Below are 22,394 nucleotides of genomic sequence, written 5' to 3' on the forward strand. Positions count from 1 at the left end.
CAGAACTTTATTTCCCCAAGACTGCTGCTCAAGTCTAATTTTAAAGCAATGAACTTATTCCTTGAGTTAGCCTGGTACTGTAGGGTTGGAGCAAAAAGCCTGCACAGCCAGTAGCTCTTCAGGACTGAAGCTGTTTTATTCACAGTGCCTCTCCCTTTACTGTCAAACTCTCTTTCTAGCTTTCATGTTACTTCTATTCTCTCTTTCCTGGCTCTGACATGTGCTTGTCCATACAAATTGCAACAATTGATTTTGACCACGTGAGCTACAGCGCTGAGATTCCAGTTGACAACTTGCCATGACCAGAATAAAACTCCTCATGAAGCTTATGTGAACAAGAAGCCAAATGAAATGGGTAGCCACGATTAAAAATCAATGATTTATTTCAAAGGATTTTTTTTTTTTTGTGTGTGACCTACACTCTTTTCAAACATACTGTAAGCCACATGTCAGTGAAATTCAACGGCAGCGTCATGGTGACTCATGGACGGACCATAAGGGAAAAACAATTTGGTTTCACAAAGCACATAAACAGCCAATATTTTTTTGCAATGTGGCATTGAAAGGCACTTTTATTTGTTTTTAACAGGTGCTAAGCAAATCTAGCCTAATGATCCATAAAGTATAAGTAATCTCAAAGAATGCAGAGAGATTCAGAATTAAAACAGCGAGAAGGACACAAATAGCCTAACATCTGCTACAACGCCCTACCACAATTAACATGAATAAGCAAAACAATAACGAAGTGAGGTCACAATGGACGGACCAAGATAACATCTGAGGATGGACACTGGCGTCTGATTGGGTGACAACAAAAACAGGCTGGGTCACACTTGTAGAAAACCAGGAAGAGGAAAGCACTTTTACTATAGAGGTACATACAAAAACACCTTAGGCAGTACAGAGTAGACTTTACTTCACGTCGTCTGATGGGGTCTGCTTGCTGCATCAGAGCTGTGGAGTGTACATATTTTCCTAACCGGTACAAAGTGGAAGTGGTGTTGATCCTTCTCCTGGCACTTGGTCAGTCTGTTAGCCTACATGTGCTCCGGGTGGTTCTGCAAACACTTGATGAACTCTGTGATTGGATGGCCCTGGTAGCAGATCTGGTACACAGCGTTGAATAGTGGGAACCTGGGACGGGAGAGAGAGAGGGATTGTTGAGTTGTCAGTCTTTGCCCTTTTGAGAATAACTGCATTGTTTGTACTATTTCTTCATATTTGTGTTTTAACTGAGGTGACAGAGCTAGAGGTTATTGGTAATTAAAAACTGGTTCAAGCCCTGAATGCTGATTGGCTGACAGCCGTGGTGTCTCAGACCGTATACCACGGGTATGACAGAACATTTATTTTTACTACTCTAATTACATTGGTAACCAGTTTATAATAGCAATAAGGCACCTCGGGTTTGTGGTATATGGCCAATATACCACGGTTAAGGTCTGTATCCAGGCACTCCGCGTTGCATCGCATAAGAACAGCCCTTAGCCGTGGTATATTGGCCATATACCACAACTTCTTGGTCCTTATTGCTTAAGTGAAACATCACATGAAATGTATCATCAGTTTCTTCAATGGGTGAAAGAGTGGTTTGATTTCTGTGCCTACTTGTCAAGCAGATCTTTGTTCTTTAGGATGACATGAACTTCAGATGCTGTTGCTGGTCCCTGGAGCTTCTGTCCATTCAGCATCTCTTTCTCCAGCTCTTCAATTGACTGAGCAGAATACAGACATAGTTAAGTCAAGACTACTATTGTGGTATTATACCACTCTCCAAAACAACAATTTTGAACTGAAACTCACTCTTTACTAACTTTATCTCTGGCCTCCTTTATTTTCAAACCAAAAAATGACAGTGTTCATCTGCAGTATTTTCCTGCCTTCCAATCCTAAATGCTATAATTCAAACCTTTTAATTTTTACGTCGCCCCTAAAAGCCAATTAGTCAAGTCCCCTCTCTCACTTTCCCCCCTTTAGCGAAGGCTTCGGCCACTTTGCGGTTGCGGCCTCCGTAGCAGGTCGTGATGAGGTCAGCMACGCCGCAGCTCTCCAGGAAGGTGGCAGAGGAGACGGGCCCAGCAGTGCAGAAGATTCGTGCGAAGGCAATCATCTCCATCAGGCCCAGCCGGATCACCGCCGCCTTGGTGTTGTCACCGAAGCCCAGGCCGTCACAGAAGCCCGCCCCCACCGCCACAATGTTCTTAAAGCCACAGAGAGGAGGGCTGTGGTTAATGGCTTCAACACATTAGGACAGTTATTTCTTACCAGCACACTTTCTCTCATCTAGCCCTCTTCTCACTACCCTTTTATGTTTTCAGTAAGAAGTAGATGAAGGGCAAGGAGAGAGTATACATGGAAATTATGAATTGAGATTCAGACATCGAGACAACATGATGAGACATTAAGTAAGACGAGGCCAAGCAGAATCTCTTAATGGTTGAGTGGGTACCTTCAGTGCTCCACAGATTTCAACCACATCGGACTCCTCCACTACCGTGACCCGGAAGTTACTGGTCTGCATGAGTTCCTTCAGCAAAGCCCCATGTTCTGTATTCTTACATCCTGGGGAGAGAGGGAGAATGAGAAAGACAAAAGAACCTTTTCAATCCTAACATCTGTATCTTTCACAACCAGCCCGTTCAAATACTTCACCACAATTGTATTGTCATGCTTAGTGCTGGTTTAAGACCACGTGGCTTAAATCAGAAAAACTTAAGGTCCATACCAGGGCCCAGACATATAGGCTAGGGCACAATGTTTTCATGGGCAGGTCACACGGTAAGGAACAACTTAGCCCGAGACATGCTCATTGTCATGTTTGAAATACACTGTACAGAAATGACATGCCAGAGTTCACTAGTGCTGCATACAATAACATAGGTACAGAACTACTGTAAAACAAGCCAGCTCACTCTGTAATGTAAACAGCCAGACTTTTACCTCCATGCTGACGTGGCAGTCTTGAGCAGAGAGATTGTTTTATTGCAGGTTGATTAAATCTGGCACAAGTTTAACCTATTTACTTTTACTACTCCAGTTCAGTTTCTAACAATTAAACTTCTAACATCTATGTTGAATACCTTTACGAATGTCTACACACACACACTGACAAAATGGACCAACTCTCAAAACTGTTTATATCAATGCCTTACTTTTCAGTTTGCACTGTGCTGTACAATCTACCCAAACATTTTCAGAAAGGGAAAAAGACAAGGGACAGCACGCCATTCAAAAGTATGTAAGATGCAATGATAACACAGCCCACAAAATTCATTTTCACAAAGTTCATTTTCACAATGTTCATTTTCTCTCCAAAGTAAATGTTCCCCTTCACCCCATGAGTCTAACCGATAGTGGTCTCACAGAACTTCTCATCGGCGACCTCGTTGGCAATGTTGGCCCCCATCAGCACACTCATGGTGATGCCCAGCTTCTCCTGGATCACATCAGAGATGAGCTTCAGCCCATCAGGACCTTCATCCACACCCTGGATTAGAACACACAGCACATGAGTACTCAGTACACAGAACGCACAATAAAGCAATTCAAGAGAGGTACTGTATATTACTACAGTGGAGCAGTTAACTACATAACTTCACATTAACGCAATCAGAATCCGTCAACATGACTTATTTACTATCGCTAATACTGCACAATTTAAACACTTGCCCCCCAATTCGCCCCTTCCCTAATACATTGTGCTATAAATTGTGCCTTTCTGTATTATACTTAAGCTATTATACTTATGTCTATTCTATTCTACTGAGCCATTTATTCATATTCTTACATTTAATTTTTTGTTATTGTTGTTGCATTGTCGAGAAGAATCCTTCAGGTAGGCATTTCGTTGGACAGTGCATACCATGTGTATACTGTACATATGACTAATAAAACTTAACTACTGCTTTAACATTTTTAGGGGGAGTTTCTCGGACACAGATTAACCCTGCATTCATAACCAAGTGGGAAGGTGGTATTTACCATATATACGACTGGGAAAAATCCACATGAACACCCCTTCAACTGGTAATTACAAGTGGGAAACTCGTGTATCATCCCTGTACTCCGACTTCTTCTACATGCTGACCTCTGACGTAACCTACTATTGGAATACTCTCGACAGCATTTTTGTCAATTAAATCCAGCAACAAAACATGATTTATACAAAGCAATATATTAATATTTTTTTAACACTATAATTTATTTACAAGCATGATGGCTGTACTTCTAGTTTATGGTTGACGCAGCTTGTTGGCCATTAGCCAATGGGCGTTTCTAAACGAGTTCGAAGCACGTGAAGGCATCTAAATGGTATTTACGACTTCACAACGGGTCATTTCTACCTTCCCACTTGGTTATGAATGCAGCATAAAGCCTAACCCTGGACTAAAAAGTGTTTTCAATGGAGATTCTCCATTTAGGTTGCTTTTTAGTCCAGGATTAGTTTTACTGTAATCTGTGTACCGTAAATCACCCCTTAATTTGTAATGCAAGAGGCTTAAGGAGTCAATGATTGACAGAGCATGATAATGGGGGTCAGATAGTTTCTTCCCAGGATCAAGCTAAGGACAGAGTAGGACAAGGTTTCTCAAGGATCAAGCTAAGGACAGAGTAGGACAAGGTTTCTCAAGGATCAAGCTAAGGACAGAGTAGGACAAGGTTTCTCAAGGATCAAGCTAAGGACAGAGTAGGACAAGGTTTCTCAAGGATCAAGCTAAGGACAGAGTAGGACAAGGTTTCTCAAGGATCAAGCTAAGGACAGAGTAGGACAAGGTTTCTCAAGGATCAAGCTAAGGACAGAGTAGGACAAGGTTTCTCAAGGATCAAGCTAAGGACAAGGTTTCTCAAGGATGAAGCTAAGGACAGAGTAGGACAAGGTTTCTCAAGGATTGAGAAAATTAACAAGCCCCGATTTCATAAGTTCTCAAGTGCTAGTTTAAATTACAATGGTCCCCAAAGGAGCACCAAACCCAGCCAATCCGGTCCCTTATGTAAAAAAGGTTGTGAAATACACACAGCCCATTCACAGTGAGGAGAGCATGGGTATTAGGATAGATTTACATTAGTAAAGTATATGTAGTGCGCTCTATATATATTATATATATAGTATATAGACAAATATAGTATATAGACAAACAAAATAAGGATAGCAATTAAAATTCTACAGGAGCTTCTCATCTAAACCATATTGCACATAGTATTGCACAATTGATTAATGCAATGATTCACAAATGTGCAGATATTTTCAGAGAGGTTGAGTTAAATGCGGAAGACACATTACAGCTGAAACCTTTCATTTTCTATTTGCCTAAAAGAGCTGTAAAAATGCTGTCTACTGGTTTTAAGGTCATTCTTGCAGGAACATGTGGTGTGGGAGAGCCTATGTCTTTACACTATACCGCTCAGAGGGTGGTATGTGGTACAGTGTAAAGAGAGATTTTAGTCTAGATCTGTCTCTTTAGACTACACAAGTATCTCTTCTGGACCTAGTGTGTGTTGTCAAAGTTTACTAGTGTAGTGTAAAGAGGCCCTTAGCCAAACCTTGATGAGTGACATTCCTAGTGCATCGCTCTTTATCTTCCCCTTCATGGTGTCACACACTCTGCCGATGAACTGGTGGGGGATCACAAACACTAGGATGTCTGCTTCCTTGGCAGCGTCCACCAACTCAGCAACAGCCAACTGGGAGAGAGACAGGAGAGGGGACAGTCAGGGCACTGGCCTTAGCCTGTGTGTCCCATGTAGTCCTTGCACATTGTAAACTTAATCCGTTCTCACTTCTAAAGAGCGTGTGCAGCAAAGCACAAAGCTAAATCAAAGGTATAAAAATGCGGCTTCCTGCCAAAAACAATTTCATGAGAAAGTTGAATTTTACAATTGTGTTATATAATGCAGTGACTGATTGGTCTGTGCTAAATCAGTCAAGTCAGAATGAGCCATCCTACAAAAGCCAGGTGGCAGGGATTCACAATACTATCATGGTGGGGATTGAAGTGAGAGGTACTGAGAGCTGCAAGGACAGCTGCAGTTGCAACACATAATAATGAGCCAGGGCTGACCCTTTACACACATGGATCAGCAGCAGACCTCTGGCCCTATTCCCCACAGCAGTTTATTACTCATCACATTATGACCTCCTAGTTGTGACAGAACAAACAGGCACAGAGCATTTGGCAAGATGTGATCAGAATAACATTGAAACAAGGTAAAGGGGTATTGGTTTAGGGGTAGGTTAATTTCAATTGTGTGAATAAAGGATTATAGAAAAACAGGAATTCCTGGTAAAAGAAAAAGTAGGATTACAACACATAGTGGTGGCGTTTAATGTGTTTCTCACCACATTGGGGGGTAGCTTGTGTCCAGGGAGGTACTTGACATTCTCATGGTCGGTGTTAATGATGTTTGTCAGCTTGCGACCATCCACCATCTCTTCAAACACCCACATGGTCACGGTGTTGTCAAACTTGGAGTTCTGCGCAGCATTGGAACCCACTATTTTAGCAATAGCAGAGCCCCTGTATAGTAGAGAAATTGCAATATAATAATGCCTTTAAGTTTGTCGTCCATGATTTAATTCTATACCTAGAAAAGGGTCATCTCATTATTCTATTTTGTCTGCGATTTTCAGAAAGAACAACTGAACTGTGCACATGCACCCTAGATTGAACAATGCAAATGCCTGAAATACTTTTTGGAAAGGAGCCCAGAGCACAAACAACTTAATCTTATTGCAAATTTGCAACTTGCAAGATTGACCATCAATTATCCTATTAAATAGACAAATGGTAGTTGCTGCACCCTCCCTGTCTATTTTATGGTTGAAGGCTTGATCATTTGATTTGATGATCACTTGGATTGTTGACCATCTAAAGTCAGTTTGTTTGATGGCCTTGCATTCAGTGGCCAGATCTGGTTAAACATTACATAATGCAACAATGTAAGAACGCTATTTATCTCATAACTCAAAGAAATACCTGTGGTGCTACATGAAAGATTACAAATGTTGCAAGCTGTACGCATCATTACAATCCAATAGCAGCTTTACTGCAAGGCAGGTGGCCAGCATCATGTAGCTACCGCTCAAGCGACCTGTTTCTATGGAAAATGCTGCTAGAATTAGTTAACTAGGCACGCTAGCTAGCTGTAGCACTCCCAGGCCTGGTCCTGGCCGTTCTGTCCTCTAGGCTTGACAAAAAAATGTCCGCCCTCCTCCTATCCCTGCAAAACTAGAATAGGGCCTGGTAACCCACTGGGTACAGACGTCAGTTCAACGTCTAGTTTTGATTTACATTTGGATGAGTTAACAACTAATGTTTTTACTTTTACTACACGGACCCCTGCTGATCCATCACGACTGGTCTGCCGACGTAACCGCACGAGGGGGCTACAATAGACTTCTTCCGTCGCAAAGTCCCTCCAAGGCCCTTCTGCTAGCTTGCTAGCCCCGGCCCGCTAGCTGTATGAATCGCCGTGTCTCCAGCCCATCCAGCTACTCATTGGACCCTATGATCACTCGGCTACGCATGCCTCTCCCTAATATCAATATGCCTTGTCCATTGCTGTTTTGGTTAGTGATTATTGTCTTATTTAACTGTAGAGCCTCCAGCCCTGCTCAATATGCCTCAGCTAACCCTCTTGTCCCACCTCCCACACACGCAGTGACCTCTCCTGGTTTAATTGATGTCTCTAGAGACAATACCTCTCTCATCGTCACTCAATGCCTAGGTTTATCTCCACTGTATTCACATCCTACCATACCTTTGTCTGTACATTATGCATTGAATCTATTCTACTGCGCCCAGAAACCTGCTCCTTTTACTCTTTGTTCCGTCCGTACTAGATGACTAGTTCTTATAGCCCTTAGCCGTACCCTTATCCTACTCCTCCTCTGGTGATGTAGAGGTTAATCCAGGCCCTGCAGTGCCTAGCTACACGCCCATTCCCCAGGCGCTCTCATTTGTTGACTTCTGTAACCTTAAAGGCCTTGGTTTCATGCATGTTAACATTAGAAGCCTCCTCCCTACGTTTGTTTAATTCACTGCTTTAGCACACTCTTCCAACCCGGATGTCCTAGCCGTGTCTGAATGCTGGCTTAGGAAGGCCACCAAAAACCTTGACATTTCCATCCCTAACTATAACATTTTCCGACAAGATAGAACTGCCAAAGGGGGCAGAGTTGCAATCTACTGCAGAGATAGCCTGCAGAGTTCTGTCTTACTATCCAGGTCTGTGCCCAAACAACTTGAGCTTCTACTTTTAAAAATCCACCTTTCCAGAAACAAGTCTCTCACCGTTGCCGCTTGCTATAGACCACCTTCTGCCGCCAGCTGTGCCCTGGACACCATATGTGAATTGATTGCCCCCCATCTATTTTCAGAGCTTGTACTGTTAGGTGACCTAAACTGGGACATGCTTAACACCCTGGCCATCCTACAATCTAAGCTTGATGCCTTCAATCTCACACAAATTATCAATGGACCTACCAGGTACAACCCCAAATCCGTAAACACAGGCACCCTCATAGATATCATCCTAACCAACCTGCCCTCCAAATACACCTCTGCTGTTTTCAACCAGGATCTCAGCGATCACTGCCTCATTGCTTGCGTCTGTAATGGGTCTGTGGTCAAACGATCACCCCTCATCACTGTCAAATGCTCCCTATAACACTTCAGCAAACAGGCCTTTCTAATCGACCTGGCCCGGGTATCCTGGAAGGATATTGACCTCATCCCGTCAGTAGAAGATGCCTGGTTATTCTTTGGAAATGCTTTCCTCACAATGTTGAACCAGGAACAGATATAGCCCTTGGTTCACTCCAGACCTGACTGCCCTTGACCAGCGCAAAAAACATCCTGTGGCGTACGGCATTAGCATCGAACAGCCCCCGCGATATGCAACTTTTCAGGGAAGTTAGGAATCAATAGGCAGTCAGGAAAGCTAAGGCTACCTTTTTCAAACAGAAATTTGCATCCTGCAGCACAAACTCCAAAAAGTTCTGGGACACTGTAAAGTCCATGGAGAATAAGATCACCTCCTCCCAGCTGCCCACTGCACTGAGGCTAGGAAACACTGTCACCACCGATAAATCCACAATAATTGAGAATTTCAATAAGCATTTTTCTACGGCTGGCCATGCTTTCCACTTGGCCACCCCTACCCTGGTCAACAGCCCTGCACCCCCCACAGCAACTTGCCCAAGCCTCCCCCATTTCTCCTTCACCCAAATCCAGATAGCTGATGTTCTGAAAGAGTTGCAAAATCTGGACCCCTACAAATCAGCCGGGCTAGACAATCTGGAACCTCTCTTTCTAAAACGATCTGCCCGAAATTGTTGCAGCCCCTATTATTAGCCTGTTCAACCTCTCTTTCGTATCGTCTGAGATTCCCAAAGATTGGAAAGCTGCTGCGATCATCCCCCTCTTCAAAGGGGAGACACTCTAGACCCAAACTGCTACAGACCTATATCTATCCTACCCTGCCTTTCTATGGTCTTCGAAAGCCAAGTTAACAATCTGATCACCCGACCATTTCGAATCCCACCGTACCTTCTCCGCAATGCAATCTGGTTTCCGAGCTGGCCATGGGTGCACCTCAGCCACGCTCAAGGTCCTAAACGATATCATAACCGCCATCGATAAGAGACAATACTGTGCAGCTGTATTCATCGACCTGGCCAAGGCTTCGACTCTGCCAATCACCACATTCTTATCGGCAGACTCAACAGCCTTGGTTTCTCAAATAACTGCCTCGCCTGGTTCACCAACTACTTTTCAGACAGAGTTCAGTGTGTCAAATCGGAGGGCCTGTTGTCCGGACCTCTGGCAGTCTCTATGGGGGTGCCACAATTCTCGGGCCGACTCTTTTCTCTGTATACATCAATGATGTCGCTCTTGCTGCTGGTGATTCTCATATCCACATCGACGCAGACGACAACATTCTGTATACTTCTGGCCCTTCTTCGGACACTGTGTTAACTAACCTTCAGACAAGCTTCAATGCCATACAACTCTCCTTCCGTGGCCTCCAACTGCTCTTAAATGCAAGTAAAACTAAATGCATGCTCTTCAACCGATCGCTGCCCGCACCTGCCCGCCCGTCCAGCATCACTACTCTGGCCGGTTCTGACTTAGAATATGTGGACAACTACAAATAACTAGGTGTTTGGTTAGACTGTAAACTCTCCTTCCAGACCCACATTAAACACCTTCAATCCAAAATTAAATCTAGAATCGGCTTCCTATTTCGCAACAAATCATCCTTCACTCATGCTGCCAAACATACTCTCATAAAACTGACTATCCTGTCAATCCTTGACATCGGCGATGTCATTTACAAAATAGCCTCCAACACTTTACTCAGCAAATTGGATGCAGTCTATCACAGTGCCATCCATTTTGTCACCAAAGCCCCATATACTACCCATCACTGCGACCTGTATGATCTCATTGGCTGGCCCTCGCTTCATATTCGTCGCCAAACTCACTTGCTCCAGGTCATCTATAAGTCTTTGCTTGGTAAAGCCCCGCCTTATCTTAGCTCACCCGTCACCATAGCAGCACCCACCCATAGCACGCGCTCCAGCTGGTATATTTCACTGGTCACCCCCAAAGCCAATTTCTCCTTTGACCGCCTTTCCTTCCAGTTCTCTGCTGCCAATGACTGAAACGAACTGCAAAAATCACTGAAGCTGGAGACTCATATCTCCCTCACTAACTTTAAGCACCAGCTGTCAGAGCAGCTCACAGATCATTACACCTGTACATAGCCCATCTGTAAATAGCCCATCCAACTACCTCATCCCCATACTGTATTTATTTATTTTGCTCCTTTGCACCCCAGTATCTCTACTTGCACATTTATCTTCTGCACATCTATCACTCCAGTGTTTAATTGCTAATTACCTCGCCACTATGGCCTATTTTATTGCCTTACCTCCCTTATCTTACCTCATTTGCACACACTGTATATATACTTTTTTTCCTACTGTATTATTCCTACTGTTTGTTTATTCCATGTGTAACTCTGTGTTGTTGTATATGTCGAACTGCTTTGTTTTATCTTGGCCAGATTGCAGTTGTAAATGAGAACTTGTTCTCAACTAGCCTACCTGGTTAAATAAAGGTGAAATAAAAAAATAAAAAACATAATTTTGGCTATTTAAGATCTGCATATCAGCTACCCATCAGGAGTTAGTTGGAGCCTATTTGCAATGACAATCAATGTGTTTACACAGTGGGAAATGCAGAAGTATTTTCTTCTTCGCTATGATCAGCTCTTTAAAAATGGACATATAGGCCTACAATTGAAATCACTGAGGACAATTTAACATATGGAGTGAAACCTCCGGACAGCAGTCATGAGTAGCTTACCAACTAATGCCCCATTCATATTACAACTGAGCAGTCTTTTGCGTTCCACCGGATGTCATTCATTTCCATGCATGGGGACCGTCGACAACAATGTTGTATCACAGTTGCTCCCTGCGGGAATTTTTTTTCTCCAAACTTTGAGTCGTCTTTAGTGCAGCCAGATTCCGTTAATAGAACAGGAAGTGACCAAACCACAGAACAAGATGAAAATATGTGGTTTTCGGTGATGGTACAGCTAGTAAGTTGTAAACAATTACCCATTCCTAAAAGTGAGTACTATTTTAATCGTAATATTAAATAATACACATTGGCTGTTATGCCAATTATATTATATTATATGACTGTCGCCTTCCGTTTTTGTTTATTGTGATGATAATTATGTTTGTTTTTGAGGATAAGTATTAGGTGGTCAGTAGCTACAGTATCTTCAACCTAGACTAGGTTTTAGCTTGCTAACTAGCTAGCTGCTCTGTAAGCTAGCTTGACTTGCTAGAAAGTTAGAGAAACAAGTTGAGAAAAAAGCAACTAAACGAAACAAGTTTTATTTTCACCTGAAACAATATTGCAAATAAAAAGGTCATATTTTGCAATCTCCCAAAATAAATGCCATATCTGACAAAAGACTGTGGCTCTCCTCCAGCTTGTCTTGCGTTGTGAAACCCTATGAAGGTCTGTCAGTGTATGACATAACAAGAGGAAAAATGCCATTGCACTACCAAATTAATTGAACCTTGTGCAGCCATTCTACCATTACAACTCTCAACAGAAGTTGAAAGCGGTCCGTATTGACCCTGTTCTGGGTCCGGATCTGGATCGCAGTCTGCCAGTTGAGTATGGCTGCCCTATGCTCTCTGTCCAGTATCGGAACGAGATTACATGAAGATGACGTACGGTGTAATAAAATATATGTCCCGATGTACTGTAAACAAGGCATAGTGCCTCGATCAGACCGACAGCATCATTGCATTTTGGTACACTGGAAGCACATACATTTCTAATAGAACGCTGTGTTTGCCTTGCAGCATTGCGTTGTACAGGCAGTTGCAGTGCATAACTGTGGTCTGTGTGGTGCATACGTTGGATATATCAAACATATGCATCAAACTGTATGTATAGACTTGGCAGAAACAGTAGCATAAGGTGAATGTTGAACTTTGGTTGCACACATATCCAGTAAAAATGTTGAGTTACATAATGGAAAAAGTTTGACTGTAGATTTATGACACAGCATTGATGCAATGATGCTGTCGGTCTAATCCAGGTGCAAGCACGGCAGACACCGACATCTTTTGGAGGTCTTTTTTTGGTCCTCTCCAGACCGGCCTTTTAACATCCAAGGACGTAGATTTTTGGTCCAGATCATAGACGTCTATGTTTGGTTCAGATTTGGTCCGGTCTGGACCGGACCTGATTTGGCCCAAACATAGACTTCTATACTTCTATGCTTCTACACTTCTATGCCCAAATCGCGTGAAACTGAAAGCGCGAACCACTGATTTTAACCAGGGCAAGGTGACCGGAAACATGACCGAATACAAACAGTGTAGCTATTCCCTCCGCAAGGCAATCAAACAAGCTAAGTGCCAGTATAGAGACAAAGTAGAGTCGCAATTCAACAGCTCAGACACAAGAGGTATGTGGCAGGGTCTACAGTCAATCACGGATTACAAAAAGAAAACCAGCCCCGTCGCGGACCAGGATGTCTTGCTCCCAGACAGACAAATACATTTTTGCTCGCTTGAGGACAATACAGTGCCACTGACACGGCCCGCAACAAAACCTGCGGGCTCTCCTTCACTGCAGCCGAGGTGAGTAAAACATTAACGTGTTAACCCTCGCAAGGCTGGGCCCAGACGGCATTCCCAGCCGCGCTCAGAGCATGCGCAGACCAGCTGGCTGTGTGTTTAAGGACATATTCAATCAATCCTTACCCAGTCTGCTGTTCCACATGCTTAAGAGGGCCACCATTGTTCCTGTCCCAAGAAAGCTAAGGTAACTGAGCTAAACGACTACCGCCCCGTAGCACTACTTCCGTCATCATGAAGTGCTTTGAGAGACTAGTCAAGGACCTACACCTCCACCCTACCTGACACCTAGACCCACTCCAATTTGCTTACCGACCCAATAGGTCCACAGACGACGCAATCGCAACCACACTGCACACTGCCCTAAACCCATCTGGACAAGAGGAATACCTACAGGGGGGGAGAACAAGTATGATACACTGCCGATTTTGCAGGTTTCCTACTTACAAAGCATGTAGAGGTCTGTAATTTTTATCATAGGTACACTCTAACTGTGAGAGACGGAATTAAAACAAAAATCCTGAAAATCACATTGTATGATTTTTAAGTAATTAATTTGCATTTTATTGCATGACAAAGTATTTGATCACTACCAACCAGTAAGAATTCCGGCTCTCACAGACCTGTTAGTTTTTCTTTAAGAAGCCCTCCTGTTCTCCACTCATTACCTGTATTAACTGCACTGTGTTTGAACTCGTTACCTGTATAAAAGCACTGTCCACACATTCAATCAAACAGACTCCAACCCTCCACAATAGCCAAGACCAGAGAGCTGTGTAAGGACATCAGGGATACAATTGTAGACCTGCACAAGGCTGGGATGGGCTACAGGACAATAGGCAAGCAGCTTGGTGAGAAGGCAACAATGTTGGCGCAATTATTCGAAAATGGAAGAAGTTCAGATGATACAGTCAATCACCCTCGGTCTGGGGCTCCATGCAAGATCTCACCTCGTGGGGCATCAATGATCATGAGGAAGGTGAGGGATCAGCCCAGAACTACACGGCAGGACCTGGTCAATGACCTGAAGAGACTGGGACCACAGTCTCAAAGAAAACCATTAGTACACACTACGCCGTCATGGATTAAAATCCTGCAGCGCACGCAAGGCCCCCTGCTCAAGCCAGCGCATGTCCAGGCCCGTCTGAAGTTTGCCAATGACCATCTGGATGATCCAGAGGAGGAATGGGAGAAGGTCATGTGATCTGATGAGACAAAAATAGAGCTTTTTGGTCTAAACTCCACTCGCCGTGTTTGGAGGAAAAAGAAGGATGAGTACAACCCCAAGAACACCATCCAACCGTGAAGCATGGAGGTGGAAACATCATTCTTTGGGGATACTTTTCTGCAAAGGGACAGGACGACTGCACCGTATTGAGGGGAGGATGGATGGGGCAATGTATCGCGAGATCTTGGCCAACAACCTCCTTCCCTCAGTAGAGCATTGTAGATGGGTCGTGGCTGGGTCTTCCAGCATGACAACGACCCGAAACACACAGCCAGGGCAACTAAGGAGTGGCTCCGTAAGAAGCATCTCAAGGTCCTGGAGTGGCCTAGCAGTCTCCAGACCTGAACCCAATGAAAATCTTTGGAGGGAGCTGAAAGTCCGTATTGCCCAGCGACAGCCCCGAAACCTGAAGGATCTGGAGAAGGTCTGTATGGAGGAGTGGGCCAAAATCCCTGCTGCAGTGTGTGCAAACCTGGTCAAGAACTACAGGAACGTATGATCTCTGTAATTGCAAACAAAGGTTTCTGTACCAAATATTAAGTTCTGCTTTTCTGATGTATCAAATACTTATGTCATGCAATAAAATGCAAATTAATTACTTAAAAATCATACAATGTGATTTTCAGGATTTTTGTTTTAGATTCCGTCTCTCACAGTTGAAGTGTACCTATGATAAAAATTACAGACTCTACATGCTTTGTAAGTAGGAAAACCTGCAAATCGGCGTGTATCAAATACTTGTTCTCCCCACTGTATGTAGAATGCTGTTCACGACTACAGCTCAGCATTTAACACAATATACCCTCCAACTCGTCATCAAGCTCGAGACCCTGGGTCTCGACCCCGCCTGTGCAACTGGGACCTGGACTTCCTGACGGGCCGCCCAGGGTGGTGAGGGTAGTAACAACATCTCCACCCCGCTGATCCTCAACACTGGGGCCCCACAAGGGTGCGTTCTGAGCCCTCTCCTGTACTCCTGTTCACCCACGACTGCGTGGCCATGCACGCCTCCAACTCAATCATCAAGTTTGCGGACGACACTACAGTGGTAGGCTTGATTACCAACAACGACAAGACGGCCTACAGGGAGGAGGTGAGGGCCCTCGGAGTGTGTTGTCAGGAAAATAACCTTACACTCAACGTCAACAAAACAAAGGAGATGAGTGGACTTCAGGAAACAGCAGAGGGAGCACCCCCCTATCCACATCGACGGGACAGTAGTGGAGAAGGTGGAAAGTTTTAAGTTCCTCGGTGTACACATCACGGACAAACTGAATTGGTCCACCCACACAGACAGCGTTGTGAAGAAGGCGCAGCAGCGCCTCTTCAACCTCAGGAGGCTGAAGAAATTCGGCTTGTCCCAAAATCACTCACAACTTCTACAGATGCACAATCGAGAGCATCCTGTCGGGCTGTATCACCGCCTGGTACGGCAACTGCTCCGCCCACAACCGTAAGGCTCTCCAGAGGTAGTGAGGTCTGCACAACGCATCACCGGGGGCAAACTACCTGCCCTCCAGGACACCTACACCACCCGATGTCACAGGAAGGCCATAAAGATCATCAAGGACAACAACCACCCAACCACTGCCTGTTCACCCCGCTATCATCCAGAAGGCGAGGTCAGTACAGGTGCATCAAAGCAGGGACCGAGAGACTGAAAAACAGCTTCTATCTCTCGGCCATCAGACTGTTAAACAGCCACCACTAACATTTAGTGCCGCTGCCAACATACTGACTCAACTCCAGCCACTTTAATAATGGGAATTGATGGAAATTATGTAAGAATGTATCACTAGCCACTTTAAACAATGCCACTTATACACTGGCTCAAAAAAATAAAGGAACACTTAAACAACACAATGTAACTCCAAGTCAATCACACTTCTGTGAAATCAAACTGTCCACTAGGAAGCAACACTGATTGACAATACATTTCACATGCTGTTGTGCAAATGGAATAGACAACAGGTAGAAATTATAGGCAATTAGCAAGACACCCCCAATAAAGGAGTGGTTCTGCAGGTGTGGACCACAGACCACTCTCAGTTCCTATGCTCCTGGCTGATGTTTTGGTCACTTTTGAATGCTGGCGGTGCTTTCACTCTAGTGGTAGCATGAGACGGAGTCTACAACCCACACAAGTGGCTCAGGTAGTGCAGCTCATCCAGGATGGCACATCAAAAAATAAGGGAACACTTAAACACCAATGTAACTCCAAGTCAATCACACTTGTGTGAAATCAAACTGTCCACTTAGGAAGCAACACTGATTGACAATAATTTCACATGCTGTTGTGCAAATGGAATAGACAACAGGTGGAAATATAGGCAATTAGCAAGACACCCCAATAAAGGATGTGTTCTGCAGGTGGTGACCACAGACCACTTCTCAGTACCTATGCTTCCGGCTGATGTTTTGGTCACTTTTGAATGCTGGCGGTGCTTTCACCGTGGCAGAAGGTTGCTGTGTCTGTCAGCGTAGTGTCCAGAGCATGGAGGCGCTACCGGAGACAGGCCAGTACATCAGGAGACGTGGAGGAGGCCGTAGGAGGGCAACAACCCAGCAGCAGGACGCTACCTCCGCCTTTGTGCAAGGAGGCAGGAGGAGCACTGCCAGAGCCCTGCAAAATGACCTCCAGCAGGCCACAAATGTGCATGTGTCTGCTCAAACGGTCAGAAACAACTCCATGAGGGTGGTATGAGGCCCGACGTCCACAGGTGGGGTTGTGCTTACAGCCCAACACCGTGCAGGACGTTTGGCTTTGCCAGAGAACACCAAGATTGGCAAATTCGCCACTGGCACCCTGTGCTCTTCACAGATGAAAGCAGGTTCACACTGAGCACATGTGACAGACATGACAGAGTCTGGAGACGCCGTGAGAATGTTCTGCTGCCTGAACATCCTCCAGCATGACCGGTTTGGCGGTGGGTCAGTCATGGGTGGGGTGGCATTTCTTTGGGGGCCGCACAGCCCTCCATGTGCTCGCCAGAGGTAGCCTGACTGCCATTAGGTACCGAGATGAGATCCTCAGACCCTTGTGAGACCATATGCTGGTGCGGTTGGCCCTGGGTTCCTCCTAATGCAAGACAATGCTAGACCTCATGTGGCTGGAGTGTGTCAGCAGTTCCTGCAAGAGGAAGGCATTGATGCTATGGACTGGCCCGCCCGTTCCCCAGACCTGAATCCAATTGAGCACATCTGGGATATCATGTCTCGCTCCATCCACCAACGCCACGTTGCACCACAGACTGTCCAGGAGTTGGCGGATGCTTTAGTCCAGGTCTGGGAGGAGATCCCTCAGGAGACCATCCGCCACCTCATCAGGAGCATGCCCAGGCGTTGTAGGGAGGTCATACAGGCACGTGGAGGCCACACACACTACTGAGCCTCATTTTGACTTGTTTTAAGGACATTACATCAAAGTTGGATCAGTCTGTAGTGTGGTTTTCCACTTTTTGAGTGTGACTCCAAATCCAGACCTCCATGGGTTGATAAATTTGATTTTCATTGATCATTTTTGTGTGATTTTGTTGTCAGCACATTCAACTATGTAAAGAAAAAGTATTTAATAAGAATATTTCATTCATTCAGATCTAGGATGTGTTATTTTAGTGTTCCCTTATTTTTTTGAGCAGTGTATAATGTTTAATACCCTACATTACTCATCTCATATGTATATGTATATACTGTACTCTATATCATCTACTGCATCTAGCCATCTTTATGTAATACATGTATCACTAGCCACTTTAAACTATGCCACTTTATTTACATACCCTACATTACTCATCTCATATGTATAGACTGTACTCTATACCATCTACTGCATCTTGCCTATGCCGTTCTGTACCATCACTCATTCTATATCTTTATGTACATATTCTTTATCCCTTTAACTTGTGTGTATAAGGTAGTAGTTGTGGAATTGTTAGGTTAGATTACTTGTTGGTTATTACTGCATTGTCGGAACTAGAAGCACAAGCATTTCGCTACACTCACATTAACATCTGCTAACCATGTGTATGTGACAAATAAAATTTGATTTGATTTGAAATGTGTACTTGTTTGGCGGTGGAGCTCATTAGAATAATACCCAGCATGCTTTGCAAGTTTGTTTTTACATGTACATTTTGGTCATTCAGAAGACACTCTTATCTTATAAGGTAGATAAGCAACAACATACCACAGTCATAGCAAGAAAACAATATTTATGTAACCTAATATTTTTGTAGTTGAAGTGGTCTATTGGATTATTCTGTAGATTGGACACTTTGAACATTATTACTACAATTTTTTAAGCTTTTTGGGAGCAATAATAAGTATTCTATGTTGCAATCTTCAGTTGGCTCCTCTTTCCTATAATAAATACTAAATCATTATAAATATAAAATAATTATGTTGATATATCTTAATGCTTACTTAATTGAGAATGTATGTGCGGTTGAAATTTGGCCATAGAATCAATCACCCAAAACATTGTATTTTCAATGTCTGTAAATAACGTATTTTCAACTTTCACTCAGAACCGAAAATGAACCTGAAATCAACGTCAGTAAAATACATATTTTCAATATCCCGGAATAAAACTTATTTTCAACTATCATTCAGAACCGAAAATTAACCCGATTTCAATGTCTAAAAATAAAAAAATTCAACATTCGGAAAATACGTCTTTTCACCTTTCATTCAGACCCTAAAATGGACCTAACTTCAACGACTGGAAAATAGTTTCAGACGTCTTTTCAACGTAATTTTTGCTCACTGGAATAATTTCGTTCCATATTGTCTATTTTATTCTGACCTGTTCTGTTTTAAGGATATGGTGTTTGTTGTTAACATATTCACATCCAAGCCCATATTTATTTGATAGCCATAAATGTGGGCTATTTGATCGGAGATACAGTACGTGCCTGATGTAGGCCTATAACAAAGGTTTTGTCTCATAACATTGTCATAAATACAGTATGGTCTCCAGTCTGTAGTCGCAAGCAAAATCACATGGGCTACTACGCTTTCTGCTATGATTGACTATAGGCTATGCTGCGTCTCTCTAGCAACAGCACCCTGTACACCCACACACAAACACAAAGTATTCGATACAAATACGTTTTCTTACCAATTGCCAGAGCCAATAATGCAGACTTTCTTGGGAGCTGCCATTGAAAAGACCTTTGCCGACTGACAAAAATGGCACACTGTTACAAACCGGGCTACAGTGTGTACTGGATATTCACAGGGGTACTTTGTATGTAAAGGCAGTGCAACAGCGGGGTTGGTAGATCTAGTTCTTATTTCATTGGTTAGTCTGAGGGGAGACAGTCCCGCCCACTACTTTCAGCCAAATCCTATGAAACTTTTGGCCGCTGAATAACTCGGCCAAAAGTTCCATGTGGGCAAATTTTTATTGAGATCATTCTGAAAATTAAAAATCATACTTTATGTTTTCAAAAGAAAAACAGGTGCAAACATCGCAATCTCTTCATTATTCTCAATGAGAAACGATCAAATCAAAGCTGAGACTTGCAACCTTGGATGACTGGATATATGGACCTTGGAGAAAACAGCCTTTGTTAACAGATTCGTTTAGCAGGGCTTGCAAAACAAAACATTTTAATGATCTAAATGTCAAATTAATCTCTTTTGCTGTCCTCAGATGGCTTTGGGTTTTGTTCATTGTCTCAATGTGAATTTCACAGACCATTATCTCATATCCAACACTAACTGGCAGAAGGAGGGAGTCTTGTGTGAGACACTATTGCATTATTGAAACAATAGGGGACCTTGTTTGGGGAGGTGACTGGTCACAAGGGAACACAGACATTCCAATGAAAGAATAGATTCAGCAGTTTAGATTTTACAATTTGGTAAAATAGAGGAAGTTTTAAGTCGTTGTTTACACAGAAAAGTGCCTGTTCAAACAAGGTTAACATAGACTCTGGCTATTAACTCCCTTTACCCCATGTTGTAAACAAATATTTTGGTATTGTATGTATGTGTTTCTTCGGTTTCTCTGTAGTACAGGAAAGGTATAGCTGGCATGGATACGAAAGAGTAAGAAGTTTGGGCCATCTTGAAAAAAATAAAATAAGGTCTGTCTTCAGATCTTGCCAAAAATGAAGCAAGATTCCACTGAATTGAAATTTCATTATACTTTATTGTTGCTTTTTAGATAAATAAAACATCTGAAAACATGTAAACTGGTAGGCATAGTATTTATAGAAAAACAAAAGTAAGATCACATACACATGGCTACATTAATTACATCAATAACATTAGGCAAGACTATGCAACCACGATCAGAACATTATCCATAGTTTTTCTTTGCAGTATTTTATTTATATGTTCATGGTACTGTTGTGCTTGAGAATAACACTACACAGTTACACACTATCATACAACTCCCCTTTTCCTATGATAAATACATCTAGCATGGCCAAATGAGGCATGAGTGATAAGAGATCGTTTCAGTAAGTGCTCCTAACTACCTCCAATGGTTCCTACCAAAATATATTGTAGTAACAGTGGTCCAATTGTTTAACTTTGGGGAGTCAGGCCATATTTCTATTGTCAAAAAAGTGGATCGACATCTCTCGTCATCTAGTTCTATCTCATCTACTCATTTGGCTGTAAAACTTTCACACTTCTTACGTAAGAAAATACAAATGTTGACTTCTCTGTTTTATTACTTAGAAAATGGTGAACAATCTTTTCAATTGAATAATTACTTGTTTTTCATTCTATAATACAAGATGAAAAATCAACTTCATTGAATTATGTCAAATTGGCCAATTGGACAGAAGCAGTAAATTACAAAAGGGGCCAATTTCGGGACTGCAATTCATTAACTTGAGAAAGTGTACTCTTGAAGTATTACACACACACATACACTCAAAACACACACACACTCAAAAAGGGCATGCACATAAACACAACCATACAAACAAACAGACCAAAATTGTAGCACGGACAAACATTCCAATATACTGCGAGGACATTTCCCACCATCACACACCCAAAGCCAAAATCTCTTAGTCCTGCTTGCTATATCTAAATGTAGCTCAAGTAAAATTACATTCTTAGAATACAATAGAATAACTATTTTAATTTGTACGTGGATTAACATTGCCACTTTCATGACATTGCAGTCATTATGATCCAGCAGGCTATACGTGGCTAGCACTACTCTTGCACCCGTGTGACTTCAGTGCTATTGAAGTGTTACATATTACCCATTATCAAGCTTTATACTCTGACATCTGTCCACTTTTGAATCAAATTGAAATGCTCAATTTTCTTACTTCCTTGTGTTCTGATTGGCTGAGCAGGTGACGTCCTCTGGGTTGCTCCTCCCTGTGTGATGAGGTAGAATATTGGCAGAGTATGGAGGTGGTGCATGAGTATTGTCATGGAGAGACTGGGGTGAATAATGTGAAATGGATAGTTAGTGACAAAAAAAGTTGGAGTATAACACAAGAAAAAGACAAGTTAAACTCAAACTCATGAAAGACAACCAGTGAGAAAGCAGAGATTGAACAGACAACATACAGTCCTGCATATAAAAGTGTATCCTTCTGCAGATCTGCTTCATATATTAAATGCACAACATATTATAAAGCCCCCTTTTGAATCCAAGTGCCACATCACCCACTGGGAGCGGTGTAAAGTACGAAAGCAAAAATACTTTAAAGTACTACTTAAGTTGTTTTCTGAGGTATCGGTACTTTACGTTACTATTAAAATATTAGATTTTTTCTTCTTTTACTTCACAACATTCCTAAAAAAATGAATGTACTTTTTACTCCATACATTTTCCCTGACACCCAAATGGGACAGGAAAATGGTCCAATTCACACACTTATCTAGAGAACAGCACTGGTTATCATAATGCCTCTTATCTGGACTCGCTAAACACAAATGCATCGTTTGTAAATAATGTCTGAGTGTAGAAGTGTGCCCATGGCTATCCATAAATTTAAAAAATACACG

At 42.9% G+C, this 22,394-nt stretch overlaps 2 protein-coding genes across 3 annotated transcripts in view; both read right to left on the reverse strand.

The window, feature by feature from the left end:
* Positions 1-718: 718 nt before the first annotated feature.
* Positions 719-19,660, reverse strand: LOC111976508 (glycerol-3-phosphate dehydrogenase [NAD(+)], cytoplasmic). The gene is made up of 8 exons (XM_024005366.2): positions 19,525-19,660; positions 6,338-6,515; positions 5,542-5,682; positions 3,349-3,487; positions 2,450-2,562; positions 1,964-2,200; positions 1,609-1,715; positions 719-1,134 (listed from the first exon to the last, which is right to left on the reverse strand). The coding sequence occupies exons 1-8, from the start codon at positions 19,566-19,568 to the stop codon at positions 1,038-1,040; spliced, it is 1,056 nt and encodes a 351-aa protein (XP_023861134.1). The 5' UTR covers positions 19,569-19,660; the 3' UTR covers positions 719-1,037.
* Positions 19,661-21,051: 1,391 nt separating this feature from the next.
* LOC111977183 (acid-sensing ion channel 1-like) overlaps positions 21,052-22,394 on the reverse strand; it is a 93,806-nt gene continuing 92,463 nt past the window's right edge. Inside the window, exon 11 of one of the 2 annotated variants that reach the window (XM_070447867.1) lies at positions 21,052-21,758. In XM_070447867.1, coding sequence (XP_070303968.1) covers positions 21,651-21,758 — 108 coding nt within the window. In that variant the 3' untranslated portion in view covers positions 21,052-21,650. Of the gene's footprint in view, positions 21,823-22,394 lie in introns of both variants that reach the window. The other variant, XM_024006524.3, reaches the window with a different exon arrangement.

Source organism: Salvelinus sp. IW2-2015, linkage group LG17 (assembly GCF_002910315.2).
Source record: "Salvelinus sp. IW2-2015 linkage group LG17, ASM291031v2, whole genome shotgun sequence".
Taxonomy (NCBI): Eukaryota; Metazoa; Chordata; class Actinopteri; order Salmoniformes; family Salmonidae; genus Salvelinus; species Salvelinus sp. IW2-2015.